Source organism: Xiphias gladius, chromosome 8, assembly GCF_016859285.1.
Source record: "Xiphias gladius isolate SHS-SW01 ecotype Sanya breed wild chromosome 8, ASM1685928v1, whole genome shotgun sequence".
NCBI lineage: Eukaryota > Metazoa > Chordata > Actinopteri > Istiophoriformes > Xiphiidae > Xiphias > Xiphias gladius.
Window position 1 is genome coordinate 6,213,249 of NC_053407.1, and position 19,675 is coordinate 6,232,923.

At 37.6% G+C, this 19,675-nt stretch overlaps 1 protein-coding gene across 1 annotated transcript; it reads right to left on the reverse strand.

Moving 5' to 3' along the window:
- Positions 1-4,538: 4,538 nt before the first annotated feature.
- Positions 4,539-13,966, reverse strand: map1lc3b (microtubule-associated protein 1 light chain 3 beta). The gene is made up of 4 exons (XM_040133182.1): positions 13,722-13,966; positions 10,437-10,492; positions 6,895-7,001; positions 4,539-6,316 (listed from the first exon to the last, which is right to left on the reverse strand). The coding sequence occupies exons 1-4, from the start codon at positions 13,759-13,761 to the stop codon at positions 6,139-6,141; spliced, it is 381 nt and encodes a 126-aa protein (XP_039989116.1). The 5' UTR covers positions 13,762-13,966; the 3' UTR covers positions 4,539-6,138.
- Positions 13,967-19,675: the final 5,709 nt, after the last annotated feature.

The window sequence follows — 19,675 nt, forward strand, 5'->3', positions numbered from 1 at the left end:
ACGCCAACAAAGCAAAGAATGCCTGTAAAACTAAATATTTTTGTACAGGCATTCTTTGCTTTGTTGGTGTACTGCCTTTTACCACTTTCACTGATTTGATTTTTGAGATTGAGCACAAAGTTGGAATGCACATTTGTGTCCTGTTTTTTGGATTTGTACTGTATCACCATTTTGTTTAACATCCTTTAACAGGAGCAAAAGAAAAAAAGTCCAAGAAAAATGAGTCACTTTTAAAGATACCCTGTAGACTGTTTGATCACTAGTTTTGCTATGGAGCGATGTTTTGATGAGTGGGCCCTTGGTAAACATGGACAAACCAGTGTAAAATATTTAAACAATCAGCTTTGCAAATGTTTTGTTAGGAAGGAAAACGCTCAACGTGTTTATCACACCTCAAGGATACAAACAATGTGTTTTGGTGAAAAACAGTAAACCACGTTTTTTTATTACAGTAAGACTCCACAGGGCAACTTTAATCTGGTTCAGATCCTTTGAAGAAAACCAACTCATGATGGTTTATCCTTTGGAGAACCTGGGGTTCTGTTGAACCTGCTGCTCCACCCAAAAAATAATGTGCTCTAGACTTAAAGTGACCACAACTAACAGTGCATTCAGATGTTTTTTTTGTCAACTTGTCAGCTACTTTAATGTTGACAACTACAATGTTGCCTGTAAAAGACTGATGTGTAACAAGTAACAATCAAAAACTCCAGTGAGCTCCATGATTACTGGCTTTCACAGTGTGAGTTGTGAAGTTTCTGTCCTGCATATGACGGACAACTGGCAAACAATGCACCAGGTTATTGGTAAATACAGTATATTCATATAACTCCAATATATCTGTCACGCCCTGTGGTAGCAACATGTCAGGCTGCTAACGGGAACTAGAGAGTTAGTTCCTGGGTTACTCACAGTAGCTTTTTGGTTGTTGTATATATATTTACCAATAATCAACAAGCACCAGAACATCATAGTTATTGATGAGGGTCATCGGAACGCCTCATTCAACAATTGACAGTAGTGTTTGGGCCCCTAAAGATTGCAAAGGACACTCTACGTGTGTCCTCAGGAAGAAGGTTTGAAATGAGTCAGGCCATGTTGGCCATGTGTCAGGAAGAACATATTGGGTCAAGAAATCTGGACTTGGAGTATTTATCCCATGTGCTGGGACACAGTATAAACATCATCATTTAAGTGTTTGGGGACAGCTCACACTTAGGAACTGGAATCCCTCTTCGGCACCCGAGAACCACAGATGGAAGCTGCCCTAGCCACCTTCTTGTCCATGTTACCCCTTCAACAGTGCCTGGGACTGAACCAATTACTTTTGGATGATCTGCAGCTTCTCTACCTCTGAGCCAACCTGAGAGGAAAAATGGTGTTCCTATCAGAATGCAGACTGAAACACCAGTGTTTCAGTGGCCATTCAAGGTGAATAAACATTTCTAAAGTTCCAATTTTCTTTCAGTTAAGTTTGATGACATTGAGCTGACTGAATGTTAATTCTAAACTTGTTCTCACTCCAGGAGAGATGCAGCTGCCTGTTTTTGTAGTAAATGTGTACAGTTTTTATGCCAGATTAAAGCCAGGACCGTTGTAAAAATGTAGGAGTTCACAGTGTATTCAAGTGTCTGACTGTGATTGAGATGCTGGGCAGGACCCAGTTTGACACGAGGACAGCTGGTCCTTCAGATGAAACTCTACCTGTACCCCTGGAGGGCACAGTACAGGGACATGGGATGTTTATTTAAATAGTAAATACTGAACATTCAGTATGTATAACATCTTCTGACTATTGTTTGGAATAATAATTCAACAATTTGCTTTTGTATTGTAATATGAAATATGGTTGTACTATGTCCACAGAAATGTGGGGCTCAGAAATCAGCTAGCCAGCCGTCAGCTGTTCAGCTGAATGTTTATTTAAATTTCAACTAGTGCTACTGTCTTGATGGACATGGCTGCATAAAAACACCTTTTTTCAGCAGTTACAATGAAGGAGAAAATTGTCTTGAACTTAAATTTCATTATTTTTTACAGATCATACCAAAGAATGCTTTCTTTTCAGTTTTTTTTTGAGAAATAGCTCCACTTTTGTAGGTTTTTTTTTCCCTTTTGTTTTTTGGGGTTTTTTTGACTCCTTATTTCTCACCGTAACTTGATGCTACAGCATGCATGTTGCTGCTTCTTCAGTAAATGTGCTTTTCAAATATTTTGTGCAAATGTTTGAATACAGTTTATTAGTATCCAGTTCATTCATAGGACAGATTTTATATTGCTTATTGTGTTTTAAAACTTGATTGCTTTAATTGAACTTTGAGGGAGAAAATATAATAAAATATTTTCTGATTCTGCCTTTTATCACATTGTCCATGTGGTTTATTTATTAAAGGGCACTATCAGCCATTTTAAGAATTCACATACATATTCAACAGTCCTTTTTAATAACAGACATTTTGACTAGTTAGAAGCACAGGTGTTAGAAATGGCTCTGTCCTGTTTTAGTGTCCCATGACAGTATGAAAGTAAGTCAACCTGCACAGTATGATGACTCTGAAACTGAAGCAGCTAAACAGAATTCAGTCATCATTGATTTAATTAATTGCACCTGTGCTTTTCCTGCTGTGACATGGCAAGATGTCTACTGTGAAAAAGGCCTACTGAATCGAATTCTTAAAATGTGCGAACTATCTGTCCACATCCCCATCCACTTTTCTGGATAAGTTTGGTACAGATATACTCTTGCCATTGGATAATGTCAGTATCTGCCTGTACATAATAGTTCATAAAATTTCTGTTTAAATAGTCAGATCTAAATTTTGAAACTTTACCAGTGAACTGTGGGACCTGGGTTAAAATTGGCCAGTGGAGCAACACTGGGATTACAGGTCTCACTTTGTACTGGATAAAACATCATTCTCATCCATAGAAAATTAGAGAACACAGTGGAATAGACATATTTTTATAAATGTTTGAATATATATTTCAGGATGATATGAAAAACAGAAGGGTTTTAGAGTTACAAGAAATGATTATTAATCATTTTCTTAACTTTTGCTGTTTGCTATCAGTTTACAAACAAAAAAAATCATTTCATCCAGACATAAGGAGGGCACAAGAAGCCTGACACTGGACAAGTTATGCAGCATAACCAAATCTTCATAACCGAATCACTACAATTAGTAAGTTTTTTGTGTCAATTTTACATAACTTCAACTTGGACACACACTAGCCGGCCATTAAGGTGGGATGAAATGTAAAGCTGGATGTTCTGTTTACTGGCATTTACCATCACACCATAGTTATATTTTATGTTACAATTTCACACATCCTATTCACTTTGTGGCTATCAATATATGAAATAAGAATGTGACAGTTAACACTTTCTAATACAGCCCAAACTTAATGAACATTTAAAAACTCCTTAGTGAGGAATGATTTTTCGAGTAGTCAATAGACAGTTTTGATAATCAATCAATTGCTTAAAGATCCCCACTAGACATGTTCTAAAAAATACTCAGCTTTGAATTATTATTTGTGTTTTATATATTTTTCCTGTGAAAAACCTAAATTGCATAATTAAATATGATTAAAATTACATATACTCCCTCAGGAAGATATCCTGAATCTATCAATATGTAAGGTCTGGACACGTGATGTCTCTTACTTCATTGAAAAGTCCACCCCAGTTTATTTGACCTGGAGGTTTCCAGGTCCCACATCACACTTGTGTAAGTTGGATACTGGACTATTATTGGCTACTTGTTATGTCACTGCATACAATATGAAGGCTGCCTTCTAGCATCAAACGTGCACATACATTTTTTCTGCACAGTGAAGCTCGTACATCACAGTGAGGTTAAGATAAGCCATGAATTTTTTAGTGGAGGGGGACTTAAAGTCATTTAAGAATTTAAGAATCTTCCACAAAATTGTGGAAGATTCTTTGGTTCTAGCTTCTCAAATTCATCTCATTGTAAATTGAAGATATTTAGGTTTTAATTTGAGGCACAAAAATGTCTTAAATCACGTTATTATCAGTGTTCTCACCCTCGTCTAATACCGTCTGTAGTACAATATGCATCACATCTGCTTTGAAACACAAAACATATTGTTGCTCAAGAATATCCAAGTTACATTGTTGGTTACATTTGGTTTTCAAATGGGCATTATATTCAGTTGCAGGTCTTAAACCTGCAGATATGCTGTTTAGGGCTGATATAATTAACTGGTTAATCGCAGAAAATCAGCGGGTAAAATGAATATTTTTGATTTTAACTTGTTGGGCGGACAAAACAAAACATTTAAAGATGTCACCTTGTGCTTGGACTACTTGTGACAGGCATTTTCCAGTATTTTCTGACATTTTCGAGCTTAAGCAAAAAAAAAAAAAAAAAAAAAATGATCAACAGATTCATTGATAATGTAATAAAGCCTTATTTGCAGCTCTAAAACTAAAGCTTTTTATACTGATTGCTTTTTAAATTCTAATCTATGGTGAGAATAACAAGACACTCAAATTATTATTTTTTGCCCATTTTTTTTATTGTTTACAAAATACCAACATACATACATAAGAGGAGGCTTTGTGATATTGCTGTGTGTGGATGTGTGTGTGAAACAGAGGAACAGGCAGAGAAAACAGCAATGAAGCAAATACTCCACCCCTCTGTAACAAACACACAGTGGCTTTCACTAGTCAGAAAGAAGAAGTCACCTTCACATACTATAGACAGCGAAGAGTCAAGACATGTTGAACAATGAAATAAAAATCACGTTAAATAAAAAGAACCAAAATGATAAAATACTGCGATATAAAAGCAGCTAACCCTCTGATCTGTTAAAAAGATGGTGACGAGGAGGAGGAGAAGCACAACAGCATAAAAAGTGTGTGACGGACCATATATATTGACAAAATGGATATTCAAAATGTGTTTTTCTTGTAGAGTGCAGCTCTTAAAACCCACTGGGCAGGTGGAAGTTCCCACAGTGACAGTGCGTGTTGTATTTCAGTAAAGTGAAACAGACCAACAATTACAGCTCTGGGAAATCAACCCTGTAGGTCAAAAGGAAAACAAAACAAAACAGATGGACAGTCAGACATGACGCTCAGCATCCTGCACAGGTTTCAGGACCCTCCTCCATTAGATCCATATATTACACTTTTCATTACTTGCGGAAATAAGAAGGGAAAGGAAATGGCAAACCCCTCTCCTCATCAGCATTTAAAGAAACACCATTCCCCCATTCACACATGCAATTAGACCATGCTCCTTGTAGTGTGTCCAAATTCAACTTGGTTACACTCCCAACGGAACTGCTTTTATATTCATAGCCATTAAGTCAATATTATCTATTCACCAAGGCATCTTTTTTGCAAACTACAATCATCAATCTAAAGCAGTTTCCTAACATCTTTTTGTTGCAGTGAAGAAGATGCTTTAGGCTGCAAGCCAGGGAGGGATTAAAACACCAAAGAAGGACCATAGACAGAATGTCTACAAATCCCTAACTTTAACCTCAGACTGCGATAAAAAGCTTAATTAAAAATAACACGTGAATCCAGAGACCCTTTTATAGGGCCCGTCTCCAAAAACCTTAAAATTAAGGTTGGCTTTACTCATTGGCTAATGTATATATAGATAAGTGGTGGAGCATTGCCACTTTTATGTAATGTCACTACCTGATATGTATATATACATGAACATAAATAGAGCCTAGGAGCACAACACTGAAAATAACTCCTGTCAAAGGCGATATGTTGCAATAACAATATGATTCACTAGAGGGGACAATACAGAAGCAGAGACACACAGTAGAAGACTCTAGTGGCCTGAGTTATAGTCAGATTTGGGAATTTCTCTACTTAAACTCTGCTGTTCTGGTCGACCCTTGTGGCTTTATGCTACTGAGCGAGTGTGGTGGTACACAAAGTTTATCTCCTCATTGCAGTCAGAATATAGAGATCATAACCTGAACCAATTTGAGCTGAGAAACGATTTTACGCCGTGTTTAGATTTAGTAGTTTTTGTTTTAGTTCTTACAGTCAAGACTAAAGGTGTGTGGCAAGAAACATGGGGGGGGGTTAAAACTACAATTGTCCAATTGTCGGCTGGTTGGAAGAAGAAGGAAGGTGGTTCACTGGAACGTCGTGGCAGAGCCAAAGGTCTCCTGGGAGGCATACACCATGTAGAGGAAGCCATCTTGGTCCCGCTCTCGCTCATACACCTCGGAGATGGCAGTCGACACTGACACCATGCTGTGGCCGTTGACGAGCAGGAAAAAAGCCTGGTTTGAATTTAGCTGGAGGCGCCTCCTGGTGGAGAGAGAAAGATGACACATGTGAGGACGAGAGGAGAGGAAAGGAGAGGAGAGGAGAAGAGGGAAAAGGAAAGGAATGGATGATAGGAAGAGAGGAGATGAGAGTGAAGCAAAGAACAAAAGGAGAGAAAAGCAAAAAAGAATTAAGGAAAGGGAAGGAAAAACAATTACAAGAGACTAAAACATTGAAAAGGAAGGGAAAAAAACCAAGGGAAAGAAAAAGAAGAGAGGAGAGGGGAGGAAGGCAAAGGGAAAAAAAGGAATGAAGAGGGGAGAGGAAAGGAAAGGAAAAGATCAAAGGAAGAGAGAAGATGAGAGGACATGATAGGAAAGGAAAGGAGAGGAAAGCAACAGAGATGAAAGGAAAGAAAGAAAAGGAAAAGGAGGTGACATAAAAGATAAAGGAAAGGAGGAGAGAAATTAAACAAAAGAAATGAAGGGAAAGGAAAAAGAGAAGAGGAGAGCAAAGGAAATGAAAACAGGAAGAGCACAGACAGACAAAAGAAAGCAAAGGAAAGAAAAAGGAAAGGGAAGAAGACAAGAGGACGTGAGAGGAGAGGAGTTCTGGTCTACCTGATAATCTTGATGAGCTCACTCATGTTGACGTGGTCTGGCACCAGGAACTTTGTCTTGTCCAGGATGGGAAGCTGTTTTTCTCCTTTATACCTCTCAATGATCACCTGCAGGAGACATACACATTATCAATCAATTATTATTCTGGCTGGTGGAATTCCATGAATGCAGTATTTCCTGTGCTGTTTTCAGACCTGATAGCCTAGCAGCTGAAACTGTTCTGAGACCCAGTGTCTGGGATCAATAGTAAGATGTAAAAGGGAGATGAAGCAGCACACAATCAGATGATGTGGTAAAAACAGAAGACGGCCCTCCGCCTTACTGACTTGTTCTTGTGAATTTTAAGTCTATGCTCACTGGACCAATACTGATTTACTTGAGCTATGAACACTGAATCTTTCATTCAGTAGGACATTTAATCAAGTTAAGATGCGTTCTGAATAAGCCTTTAAAAAGAGGCACATAAACCACTTAATCACTGGCTACAAGTGCAAATGACATAAATCTGCTGTTACACTAATCCATTAAGGCTGGCAGCCACAGGGTGTCCTCTGACTCTTCAGTTTATACAAAAGAAAACACCGTCCATTACTTGTCTGAGCTGCCAGAGATTACTTGTGCATCTTCCGGCAACAGCAGCAGCCCTTCTTAAAGTCTTAACTATAAATGCCTATGTTAAGTGATATATTTAATAGGATTTTATACACACTATGATAACCTTTTTTTAATGTTCTATTTTTAAGTTTGGGTTGACGGTGGATAAAAAATTCTATCAAGGTATATGTAATGTGTTATCATGACAGCGCTATACATTGTCAAATAGTACATTTTCTGGAAATTCAAATGAGAAAATGTGTATAGATAACCAGATTGGAACAGGGCAATAGTGAAAAACTCAAATATTATGATATTTTAAAATAAATATTGATGCATAATGTGGGGATCATTATTGGTGCTTTCAGGAACACTTTCAAACAAGACGTGGTTAAACATAGAATATGGTTGGACAGTGTATAATAAATGTGTGAAATTGAGGACGTAGTTGAAAACTGTAGTGGAACTGCTGTAAACAACTGCTTTCAATGGAAAGTAGCTAAAGCCTATTCAGAAAGTCACTAAATGTCGGTAGATGACACAGTATGCTAATTAGCATATTCATGACACCACTGCATCATACTTGCATACTGCCTAGTGTAAGCCAGTTTCAGCCCTTTACCTGTTTGCTTCTCACCTACTCTCTGTGCTAAAATAAACACAGTGATTTAATACAGCCGAATTCCCAATAAAGATGTTCTGATTTACATGTTTTTCTGTTTCTGTGGTCACACAACGGACCAAGTATGAAATTGTTACTGAAACGTGGCCCATTTGGACTACATGTTAACAAGCAGTTACTTCCAAGCCATTTCCAAGCTGCTCTTCTGCATTGCTAACTTGCATAACTTAATTTTATTGACTGCCGAAATTACTTGATCCTTATCGAATTTTTATATGGATTTTATTAATTTTCATTGGTTGCCCTTTTGCTGGAGACACTGTATTCCTTCTTACTGTAATTGTCTCTATGATCTGCTTGTTATAACTCTGTTGCCTTGTATTACCTGCTTGTTTTAATTTGCTGCTCTGTCTGAAGTACTTTGTAACATGGGTTTAGAAAAGTGCTCTATAAATAAAGATTATTAACAATCAGAGGGTTGGGCAGTAGCAGGGGAGGGAGTTGTGAGAGACAGATTTAAAGAGGAATGGTCAAAATCACAGCAAGATATCCTGAATTTTAGTCACTAGTATGTGAGAAAAACACTGAATCCTGCATTACCCATTATGCAACTTAATAAGACCCTCCACGCCTTGTAAATGCCGACATCTGTGAAACTCAACATCTACTGTTTGTAACACATCCTAGCTGTTTATATATTAATATAAGACAGCCCTGGTGACATCATCAGTCATTTTCTTTACCTTTAGAGCCACAGAGGACATTTTGAAGTTGTCCTCATAATTAGTAACTTGACTGAAAGATTCCCTGTGGAGTTTTCTTGTAAACAAACGTTATGTTTACATTAAGTGTTTTTCATTTAAATGCAATGAGTGTATCCTTCAGGTCTAACAAACATGAAAAATGCATTTTCTATGTAATAAAACATTGACAAAGTTGATTTTTTAAAAAAACTGTATTTTCTGCATCACCCTCGTGCATGTGCTTCCTTGCATAAAACTCATAAAATATTCTCCATGGCGACACCAGAGATCGAAAATTTATCTTTAAATGTGTAAAATTAGTGACGTGCCCATGAGTTACCAGCCATGGAAAAGACAACAATTTAGATATATACCGCTAATAGGTATATAATAAGTGGATAATAAGTCTCAGACAATCAATCCTTCATAGGATATTGATATTATATTGATTTATTGCACAGTTCTTAAGTAAATTCATGTTAATCTGTAATATGTCAGTTGATTACTTACTCCATATGTAATGTATTGTCTCATTTGTTTTCTGTTTAACAAGCATGCTGAAAACTGTTTTACTTCATTAAATTAAATAATTATTCAACTTTTCTTTTAACTTGTAATGCAACTTTAAATCTTTCCCTGTTTAAATAACAGTAATGATGAAAACAAAAAAATAAATTGATGTTTTGAAATTTTAGCAGTTATTTAGAAATGCATTGCCCCCTGGCAGGGATAAATGAAAGCAGATATATTGTTCACTGAGGCTGGGCTTGCTTGGAGATCTATAACCAGTCTGTCATACGGTCCTAGGCTCCTCAACCCCCTACAGGCTCCACTTTGGCTGTCCAGATGGAGTTATGTTACAGTGACACAGCGCATCTGCCTTCGGTATCAACACTTACCATGACATTGCAGTTTATTACCCCAGGAGAGTACACAGGAAACACTCTCTCACACACACACACAAACACACAAACACACAAACACACACACACACACACACACACACACACACACACACACACACACACACACACACACACACACAGTGCTTTCAAGATGAGAAGGCCTTACATGGGGCAGCAGATGGAAGGCTGCTGTGATACTCTACCTCAAAATGATAAAACGAGCAGGTGAAACATGAGGTGTGCATTTGTTCATATGTGGCTGCTAGGAGCCACTGGACATCTGACTTATTAGCAGAGGCATTCACACCCATTTCTCATAGGTACAGACAGAAACAACAGCGGCCAAGCCACATTGCTTAAACTAAAACTAAAACTAATGGATCACCAGCCAGACAAAAAAAAAAAATTCTCCATCGAGCACAGAGCACTTGTCGAAATGTGTGCCATAAAAAGACATTTAAAAATGTCACATGCAGTGTACAACCAGAAAACATGTGGTAACATTTTCCATTGCAGCAGGGTTTTCTCGTTCTTACTTGTGCCCTCCTGCATTATGCATATCATGCTGATAAATTTCAGCCCTCATAGTTTTACTAAGATTATTCTCAATGTGAGAATAATGTTAGGCATTGGCGTTCACGATACGCATCTGACTTTTGAATGTGTATTTCAACTCACAGGTATCTTGTTAGGGTGCTGCTCTCGGATCAGTCTGACATCTTCTACTCTTTGTTCTGCAGGCCAGAAAAACAGACAGGTTAATGGAAGTGCTCTGTCAGATGGAAGGATTAGAAAGTCAAGAGAATCAGCTGATAAAATTAAATTGAGATCATAGACAAAGTAGACACATATACAAACTCATGAACAGAGCAGGACAGGCAACCGAAAATCTAATCCAAGTATAAACAAACAGCAAGGCAGGTTTTAAAAGAACTTCTTAGTAACCCTAATTCGCATTTAGTATTTAAATCATCCTTTTGTGGAAATTTAGGTATTTGGTGATCATGTGAGGAGCAGCAATCAATATGTTTGTTATTATAATCTCTATGTCAACAGGTTTTTTATGGGTGTTTTATATCACGCATCCTTGTAAGATCTAAACCAAGGAATGTGGCAGCTGTATGCATTCTTCTACTATTTTTACCTGATCTACTTAAAATAAGTATCTATAATAAAAACATTAAATAATTCCGTTCTTGAGGTTTTAATATTAAACAGAGTAGAAACATCTGGGAACACTGTACATTATTTAACAGAACACTTATTGGACTAATGCTCTTTAGTGAAAACATAAAGGACTTTCCTAAAAATTACAGATGGTTTAACCACATTGCTCCACAGTGATTAGCAGATTATTACAGAATTTTGTGATCGTCTCACTCTCTACTCAGTTAGTCCAATGCATGCTCACAAGTGTGTATGGTTTGCATCCCTTACAAATAGATAGGCATGTTGAACGCACAACAAACCTGCTTGTACGACATGAAACTAACATATCTTACTATATTTATACACTGAAGATTTGATATATTAAGGGTTATCCTAGAGCCTCTACAATGTTAACCATTTATTTCCACCCCCTGAAAATCATGTTCGAGTTTTCTATGTCTTAGTTTTTTGGAATCTCAGCTGAAAAATTTCATCACTGGGTTTTCCCTCCACAGCGCTAACTCAAGAGGTCAGGTGAGTCGTTGACAGGATGGTTCACTTGTTTATCCGTGACCTAGGGAAAAGCAGGCTCCTCCTTTTTGAGGTTTAATCCCATTTTAAGTGATTTGAAAACAGGCAATGGAAAACACCTTGGGCTCACTGCACTTTGAACTGACAGCATTAACAACTATACTGTCTCATGGTCAAAATGGGATCAGTCAACAAACCTGAAAATGGGGGAGGAAAAATCATCATCATGATCATCTCAATTAGTTTTTAAACTCTGATTTTCAATGAACCCTTTGGTTGAAAACATAAAAATCAAAGTAAGAGCGGATTTTCTTGAGCCAAGCAATCAAAAGTATTACACTGGTCCCTGTCAGTTGTCAATCAGCTGTTGCTTTGAGTTACTGGTATCCAGTCTTGTGTGATTGCCAAGAGGACAATGTGTGCCCACTGTTAGGATATCTAATTCAATCAACTGATTACACACTGATTCCAAAGGACAAATGTTTAGCTTCCTGAGGATGCCACTTTCATGCTTAACTTGAGGAAATGTAGAGCATTGTTCTGTGATTACATTTCAATTAGGATGAGGTCACCACCAAGGAACAGAGAAACTCTGTATGTGTCAATGTCTCTTGTCTGTCTCTCATGACCCGTCCAAGCAACAAACAACCTTTGAGTCATCAGTTTTCAGTCAAATAGAAAAATCACAAAATGGGAAGCAGTTGACCTAAAAGCCTGTGGCCTCCCCACACACACACACACACACACAAACACAGATATTTCTGTTCCGTCTATAATATGGGAATTAGTCAGTACCACCTGACACAACTGGAAGATTCGCTGTGATTTCCTGAGTCATTTGATGATGAATATACAGATATGCTATTTGAACTGTTTCACATGTGGAACTTGAACTCAGGTTTAGACCTGGTGAATCATACAGGCCTAGAAACAATGTAATGAATACTGTGAAACATTAAAAGTGTATTTATTTAAACACATGGGCTCAGATAATCATGTTAACACAAGGCAGTGACAAAGAGGTAAAATAAAAACTTAGCTAAATTATGACTACAAGCTGGTTAACAATATGACATGGTCAACCACCACTAACAAAGACAAACTGTTGCTAAACTGGCAACATATATATTCAGGACAGCCCTCACCAACAGTTAGCTGTTTCAATAAGTTTGGAGCAGTATGCCAGTAAAAAAAAAAATCAACTTATATTCACTTTGGCAGTCCAACGCATGTGACGTGAGGTTTCTCTTTGGTGGCTGACCCTCACGTGCACTGGATGTGCAAATTTGGACCAATAACGTGATGTTAAACTGGAAGTGGGTTACTTTTAGTCATACTAAGAAATGTATTTCCAGAGCTCAGGGCAACGTGTTCCCGTCTTTGTTCAAGCTATTTAAACACTTGAGAAAAACAAACAAACCGAAGGCCAATTTATCAACCTAATGAAAATAATGAATTTCGTATAATTATAAAAATGTACCTACAGATTTTTTTAATGTTGTCTTATTTATTAACTTACTGAAAACACCACAAATTACTTGCTGAGTGTTAGTGAGAGAGTTAAGTGGATAAACGACTATGTTACAATGTGTTTACAAAGCACTGCAGGCTTTGTCTTTAGCTATGAGGGCTGGGAAATTATAACTCAGACTAAAATTCTCATACAAGCTTTGGCCTACCCTTCACACATGAAAAAAAAACAAGGTAAACTCCACTTTCAGTTAAAATTTGATTCTGTTCCCTCTTTTCTCCTCCAAAAACTGTCCCATCCCCCAATCCTGCAGCTCTCTTTTCCTCTGCCCTGCATTTTCACCAGCACTTTGTTTTTCTCCCACCGCTCAGATACAAATAAACACACATACGCACACACTCGGGGAGATAGAGGCCTGCAGCAAAAAGGCCCTATTCTATATTCTATTATTTTCTCATTTTTAAACCCGTATGTATACAGATGGGAACAATTTGTCTTGTATCTTCTTTTATATATGCCGACACGTCTACAGACCTCATATGGTTGGGTCTTCTAATTAGCTGTGCAGAAACAAACCTCCACTCTCTCCCCTCTATGTTTATTAAACTGTTCACTGAAGCCATGGACGCTAATACTCGCCACTGGGATAATAACTAAGGGCTACCTGGCCTATCCACATTAACGCTGTAATTCCCTCCTGTACAGTTCCCGAGAAAATTCGGGCTACAGCTACCAACTTACAGCATTACATAAAAGACATAAAGCAGCACTGTTGAGTGTAGAATGTTAAAACCAACTATGATAACACCTACCGTATGTCCTTCTTTGTTTGAAGGTTTTCTCTGAAGGCATATTGAGTCAAAGTCAACCAGTTGACAGCAGATGAAAACGGAGGTAGCGGCTATATCAACACAAAAACAGAACAGCTAAAAACGATATATAAAACTGTCCGTGGTTACGGTGCAGAAAGCTTACTGGTGAAATAAAACTAAAGAGCACTAGCTCAGAGGTGGCTCGATGTCGTCGCTTCCTTCCTCTGGCTGTGTTTTTATCTCCAGCAAGCGCGAGCAAGCAAAACAAACTTGTCAGCTGACCTCTGACGTCATGCGCCTGCCTCCCTTCCTGCTCTCTCTCTTTCTGTCAAATTCAATTTAAGACAAAAACACTTCATGAACGTTACATAAATAAATCTCTGTATCGGATCGAAGAGATTTAAGTGGTTCTATTGAATGTCTATCCTTTTGAGAGCAACTAATTTTTCTCTTCACATAAACGAAAAATGCTGCATCATTACTTAAGCAATAAATCAAGTGTGACAAAACTGATTATTACAGGTAGGATAAAAAAATATTTAGAATTTTATGCTCTAAAGTCAGTTTAATTGACAAGTCAAAGAAATTAAATTGGTGTTTTTTCCCCCATTTGGAAGGTAATAGTCTGAATGGTTTTATTAAGTTTGAGTTTGAGTTTATTTTCACAGGTTAAAATCAAACAAATACACAAATAACAATGTGAATAAATATGCAGGGAGAGAGAAAGCCCAGATAGGCTTATTGATTACCTAAATACAGTACTGCTTACTGCTGTCTTCAAATGGCAGTTGTCACTGCTGTTTAGGAGACAGCTTGCATTTACCCTAAAGTAAATTTCTTCCTGTGGACAGGTATTTTGCCAAGAATTTGAATTTCTGCCAAATATATTGGAATCTACAGTCTCTCAATTAGAAGAGGAAGGGAATGTTTTGCAACTTGACTTTACATATAAGGGTGACAAGTCTTTTTAACATTACAGATTGTTTTAAGTGCAGATTGTTTAAGTTGTATTAGACCATGAATAAACTATGTATAAAACTGTTCTTAAAACACAGTGACCAGCACATTTACAATGGCTGGAGACACTGCATATTCTTTGTCACTGAGAAATGTTGATCAGGTTGTTGTGTCAACTTAGTAGATCAGCTCAGACAATCTAATACAACTTGCCTTGAATCTCTGCATCCTTGAATTCATGGCAAGGCTCATGAAATAATCATTTAGTTATTTAAAGTAGCTAGAGTGAAAACAGTGAAAAATACTCAGCTACAGTAGAATTAAACAAGTAAAAAGCATTAAATTGACTGGTTAATTTCTGAAATTAGTATATGCAGAAATTTATTGTTGTAGCTGCTCCTGGTATTAAGTGACCGGAGATGAGTTTGACTACTTTGTATACTGTTGATAGTTTACTCTATGGCAATTAAATTTTTTTCATGTAAAGATCTGTAAAGCAAGTACAGATATGACCACATGCTGTGGAATAAAAGATTCAGTATTTTCCTCTGAGATGTAGCATAGTAGAAGTGGCACAAAATGAATACTCAAAAGTAAAAGTACATTTAAACTGGAATTAAATCCAGCACTTGGGTAAATATACCTAATTCTCAGCTCAGCTCATTGGCATCAAGGTTGTAGGTGCTGTATAGTTCTTAGAAAGTATGCTAAAAGGAAGATGCAGTTCTTATTTTTATCCAGCAGGTGGAGAAATCTGATCACCTGTTGCTGCTAATCTGTATTTTCACAGGGAAAATTGCTGGTCTATGGAACAAGAGCTGGGGGCAAAGCCTGATTCACTGCCCAGGGTCTACCTAACCACTACCTTTACTTCATGGTGAAATTGCAAAAATCAGTTTAAGTCTCACCTCGGTTTGACTTTTAATAAGAAATGCTTCTGATGCAGGACAGATGCAGACATGCTGACAATACCAGGGTCATGTCTATGTTTGTTTTCCGAATCGAAATGAATGACACAGCCATGTATCTCAACTGGCTGAGTCTCCGACAGATATTATAACTAAGTTAGAAATGATCTGTAGCTAACACAGTCTCTCTCCCTCTCTCTTTCTCTCTCTCTCTCTCTCTCTCTCACACACACACACACACACACACACACACACACACACACACACACACATACACCCGCACACACAGAAACACACATACAGTATCCTCTACCACAGTCAAGCTGTGTATCAATCTCAGCATGTTGCAGGCCCAAAGGGCTGTGTATGTAGTTGCATATATGAAACATCCATCCCTCTCTTTTCAAGTCAAAGACAGCTGTTGATTCTGATAAACCATGAAAATGTAAGTCTGGGTTTTGGACTGTGTGTGCATGTGTGTGTGTGCATTCTGTGTCTGAGTACACAACTATGAGCCGGGGGACACCTCTGCCCTTGAATCAAATATTTGCTGTCAATATTTAGACCCTCTCCTTTCCCCCCTCAATGTGCTTCTGCCTGCTCCCTCTACTCATTAGGTGGTGGTGTTGTGATTTCATGGTTCTCACCAGGAGGCTCCACAAGTGCAGAACTGGTCTCAGTCAGCTGTGCAGATGGTTGAAGTGCTAATCCGTGTGATATGAAATGTTGACACTGGTATAGTGTTATATGTTACAGGGAGGAACAATACTAGTGTGGTCGATAACAATAACAGGTGAGGGATATGAAGGGGGCGATAATGAAGGCTGGGTGTGTGTGTGTGTGTGTGTGTGTGTGTGTGTGTGTATTTAGTCTGTATGAAAAATTCCTACTGTGCATGCATCAATGAATATAAGAGGAATACAAATTATTATGAACACCCTCTTAGACTAAGCCTTACAGATTTAGCCGCAGTTCACACTAATTAAAAAAATGCTTTTTTGTTGTGGTGCTCCTAGCACCGTTTTTTTTTTTTTTTTTTGTGATGGAACTACTTTACATCAAAGCGATATCCCCAATGAAGTAAGGTCTTTGGATTATCTTTAATAAACTGGACATTGTTTCCGAAAAGATTAAGTGAGGTTATAAAATGTAATTTTTCAGTGCTGTGAGGAGCACAAACAAAATTTCATTTACTTCAAAATCTCTGTGCAAAACACTGATAGCTTGTACAAGAATAAATGCTAGCTACCACTAGGGGCAACTGAGAAATTTTTTTTTTTTTTTTTATAACTTAGGTGAAATTTACTATTGGAATGTCTCATGCACATTTCTCTACTGTATGTGTCAAAAAACCTTCACAATAAATGCTCATGTTTCTATTATGATTTAATACAAGCTAGCAGTTAGCTTGAGGGCTAACTATTATACTCTGTAATGTATATTTTGAATTGAACCAATCTATTTGTTTCCATTATGGTATCTATTAATATACAATGTAACTATATGATTCAGTATCATGTGTAAGGAATCACAAAGTGAGTTTACTCACCAAAAGAGATGGGAGTAATAGTGTCCAATTGGACAAAGTTGGGTAAAAGACAATGACGATAAACACAGAGAGAAAACATACGAGAGCCATCTTCAGAGTAATAAAGCTTGGGCCCTTGAGTCATCAGTGGACATTATGTTTGCTTTTTATGCATTACGTCAGGGGATAATAAAATCCCCCCAGATAAATCATTTCTGACCTTTTTTCAGCCACAACCCTGTATCCATATGTTTATCTGTTCTTCGCTATTCTTCATCAATTTCAATGGTAAACTGAACCACAAGCCCCGCTCACCAATCTACTCTTAGTGAAGCTCTTAAATTCATCAAATCGGGATGTTGGTGATGCAGTGATTTTGTAACTACAGTAACAAGCAGTCCTGTTGGAGAGGATGCTTTCTGGAAACATTTCAGAAACATTTTTGCTCTATGTCAAGGCAGGGCGGATGAGCAGCTGGGAGAGGAGCGTGTGTTTGGAAGTAGTACATAACTTTTTTTGTTGTGGTGATTCAGGCTTCCTCTAGAGATTATGGGCCCCTGGCAAAAGTTTGCAGTCAAGCAAATATTGTAGCAATATTACAACATTTCCGCCATTTCACATCATACAATCATGTCATTTTCATCATAGTAATTGATTCTGTACAAAATATAAACAGTTTTCCTCTAGAGTGACTTAAATCAAGCCCAAAGACATTAACATGTATTTTGAAACCCAATGGCTGAATCTTTTGTAATGAAACATGTCAGTTAGGGACTGTGCAAAAATTACTAGAGTGGGCAGGGGGGGCACAATCTCATGTGTTATTGAATAAAGCAAGACCCGGTATTTTTAATATTTTCTTTACACCCTCACCATGATGTAAGAAAAACTGCCCCCCCAACCCCCATATCTCAGAATAATATTGAACAGAAATGAATTATCACATTTTATCCATTATTTTCAGCTAACTATTTCAACTATGTATCCATTACTTTTAACTAACTGTTTCAACCATGTATCAGTTACTTTATGCTACTTCAACTTTATCCATTACTATTTCACCATTTACTAAATTATTTTTAGCTACCTTTTTCCACCATTTATCCATGGTAATTATTTGAACTGTTACTTCTCACTACCTGTTTAGAACTAGTTAGCTTTCACTCTCAATTGCAGCACATAGTTTTCAATGTCACAGTTGATTCAACATGTGGACATATATTTTTAATCTTTTACATATTAGCAGAGGTACCCTGCAATCTTTCCAAGTAATCCTTGGCAACTGCAGAATGACCCCTAGGGCACAAGTATCTCTGGTTTAGAACTTGTGATTGAAACTAATGTTTTAGAAGTCTGTCTTATTTTTGAAGATTTTGTGACCCAGCAAAAATATCAGTAATGTGTATACAGTCAGGCTCATTCCATATGTGTGTTGTTTCAATCGCGGTTTTTCTCTCTCAGAAAGTAGACATAGCTTGAATTATTATGCTTTGACCATGAACTAACAAAATAAAATCACCTGAAAATAGAAAGTCAAGTCTGAGATTTAAATTCAATTGTTAAAATAAAGCAACAATAAAAGGTTTTTACATTTCAGATTTATGGGTGCTGTTACTATATATCTGTGTGTATTTCAGTATCAACCCCGCCATATGTGTCTTCCAATAAACAAAAGTGCAAACCCAAAACCTCACAATGTGCACCACAGTTCTTGGATTTTCATAGGTGACTGTTGGCTAAATGATTAAATGTGTCTGTGTGTGTTTAGTGACTGCTCCAAGAAGCTGAGCACTGCAACAGGAAACACTTAGGATTGTGGCCTTTTCTACATTACATTGGTTGCGCTGTTGCCAAGACAACAGCAATTAGAAAAGACTAGGTTACCAAGCAGAGAGCGGTTACGTTTCCATAGCAACCAAGGTCAGGACAAAGGCTCTACGTTTACCTGAATCTTCGGAATAGGACAGATACAATATATTTGTTATTGTACTAAGTACTGGGAGGCATCAGGTTCATGCAGAATCTACTTTCTGTATTTGCATTGAAGACTCCAGCAGAATCCAACATTTCCTGCATCCTTATTGGCTTTTAAACATCTGTAGGGAAATTGAATAGCTAGATAGTTATGTAGTCTAGATTTGAAGGGAATTCAGGCTCACTTTTGCTGCAGAAAACTGAAAAAATTTGTCACTTCTGGCAGTATAGATGGTAAAAATACGAGTTGAAATAAACACAGAACCCTGGACAAATGTGAAAGCACTAATTCACCTCCTTACCAGCACTCAAATTTACACAAAGCTGCACATTTTCTATATGCAATATGTCTGTGGGATGAGGAAAACAGACAATGTGTTCTATATGTAGGGCTGTCTGTGCCCGCTGTGTGCACTTCCTGTAATTAGCTGATTATCACAGCATGTTGTCACACACCAGCTTACAAAAACACCCTTTAAGGACAATGACATACCATGGCCTCCTTAAGCCTTGATCTACAAGATAGTATTTACTGTGCTTATGCAAAACTGAGCAGGTACATAATACAGTCACTGCACTCACACCAA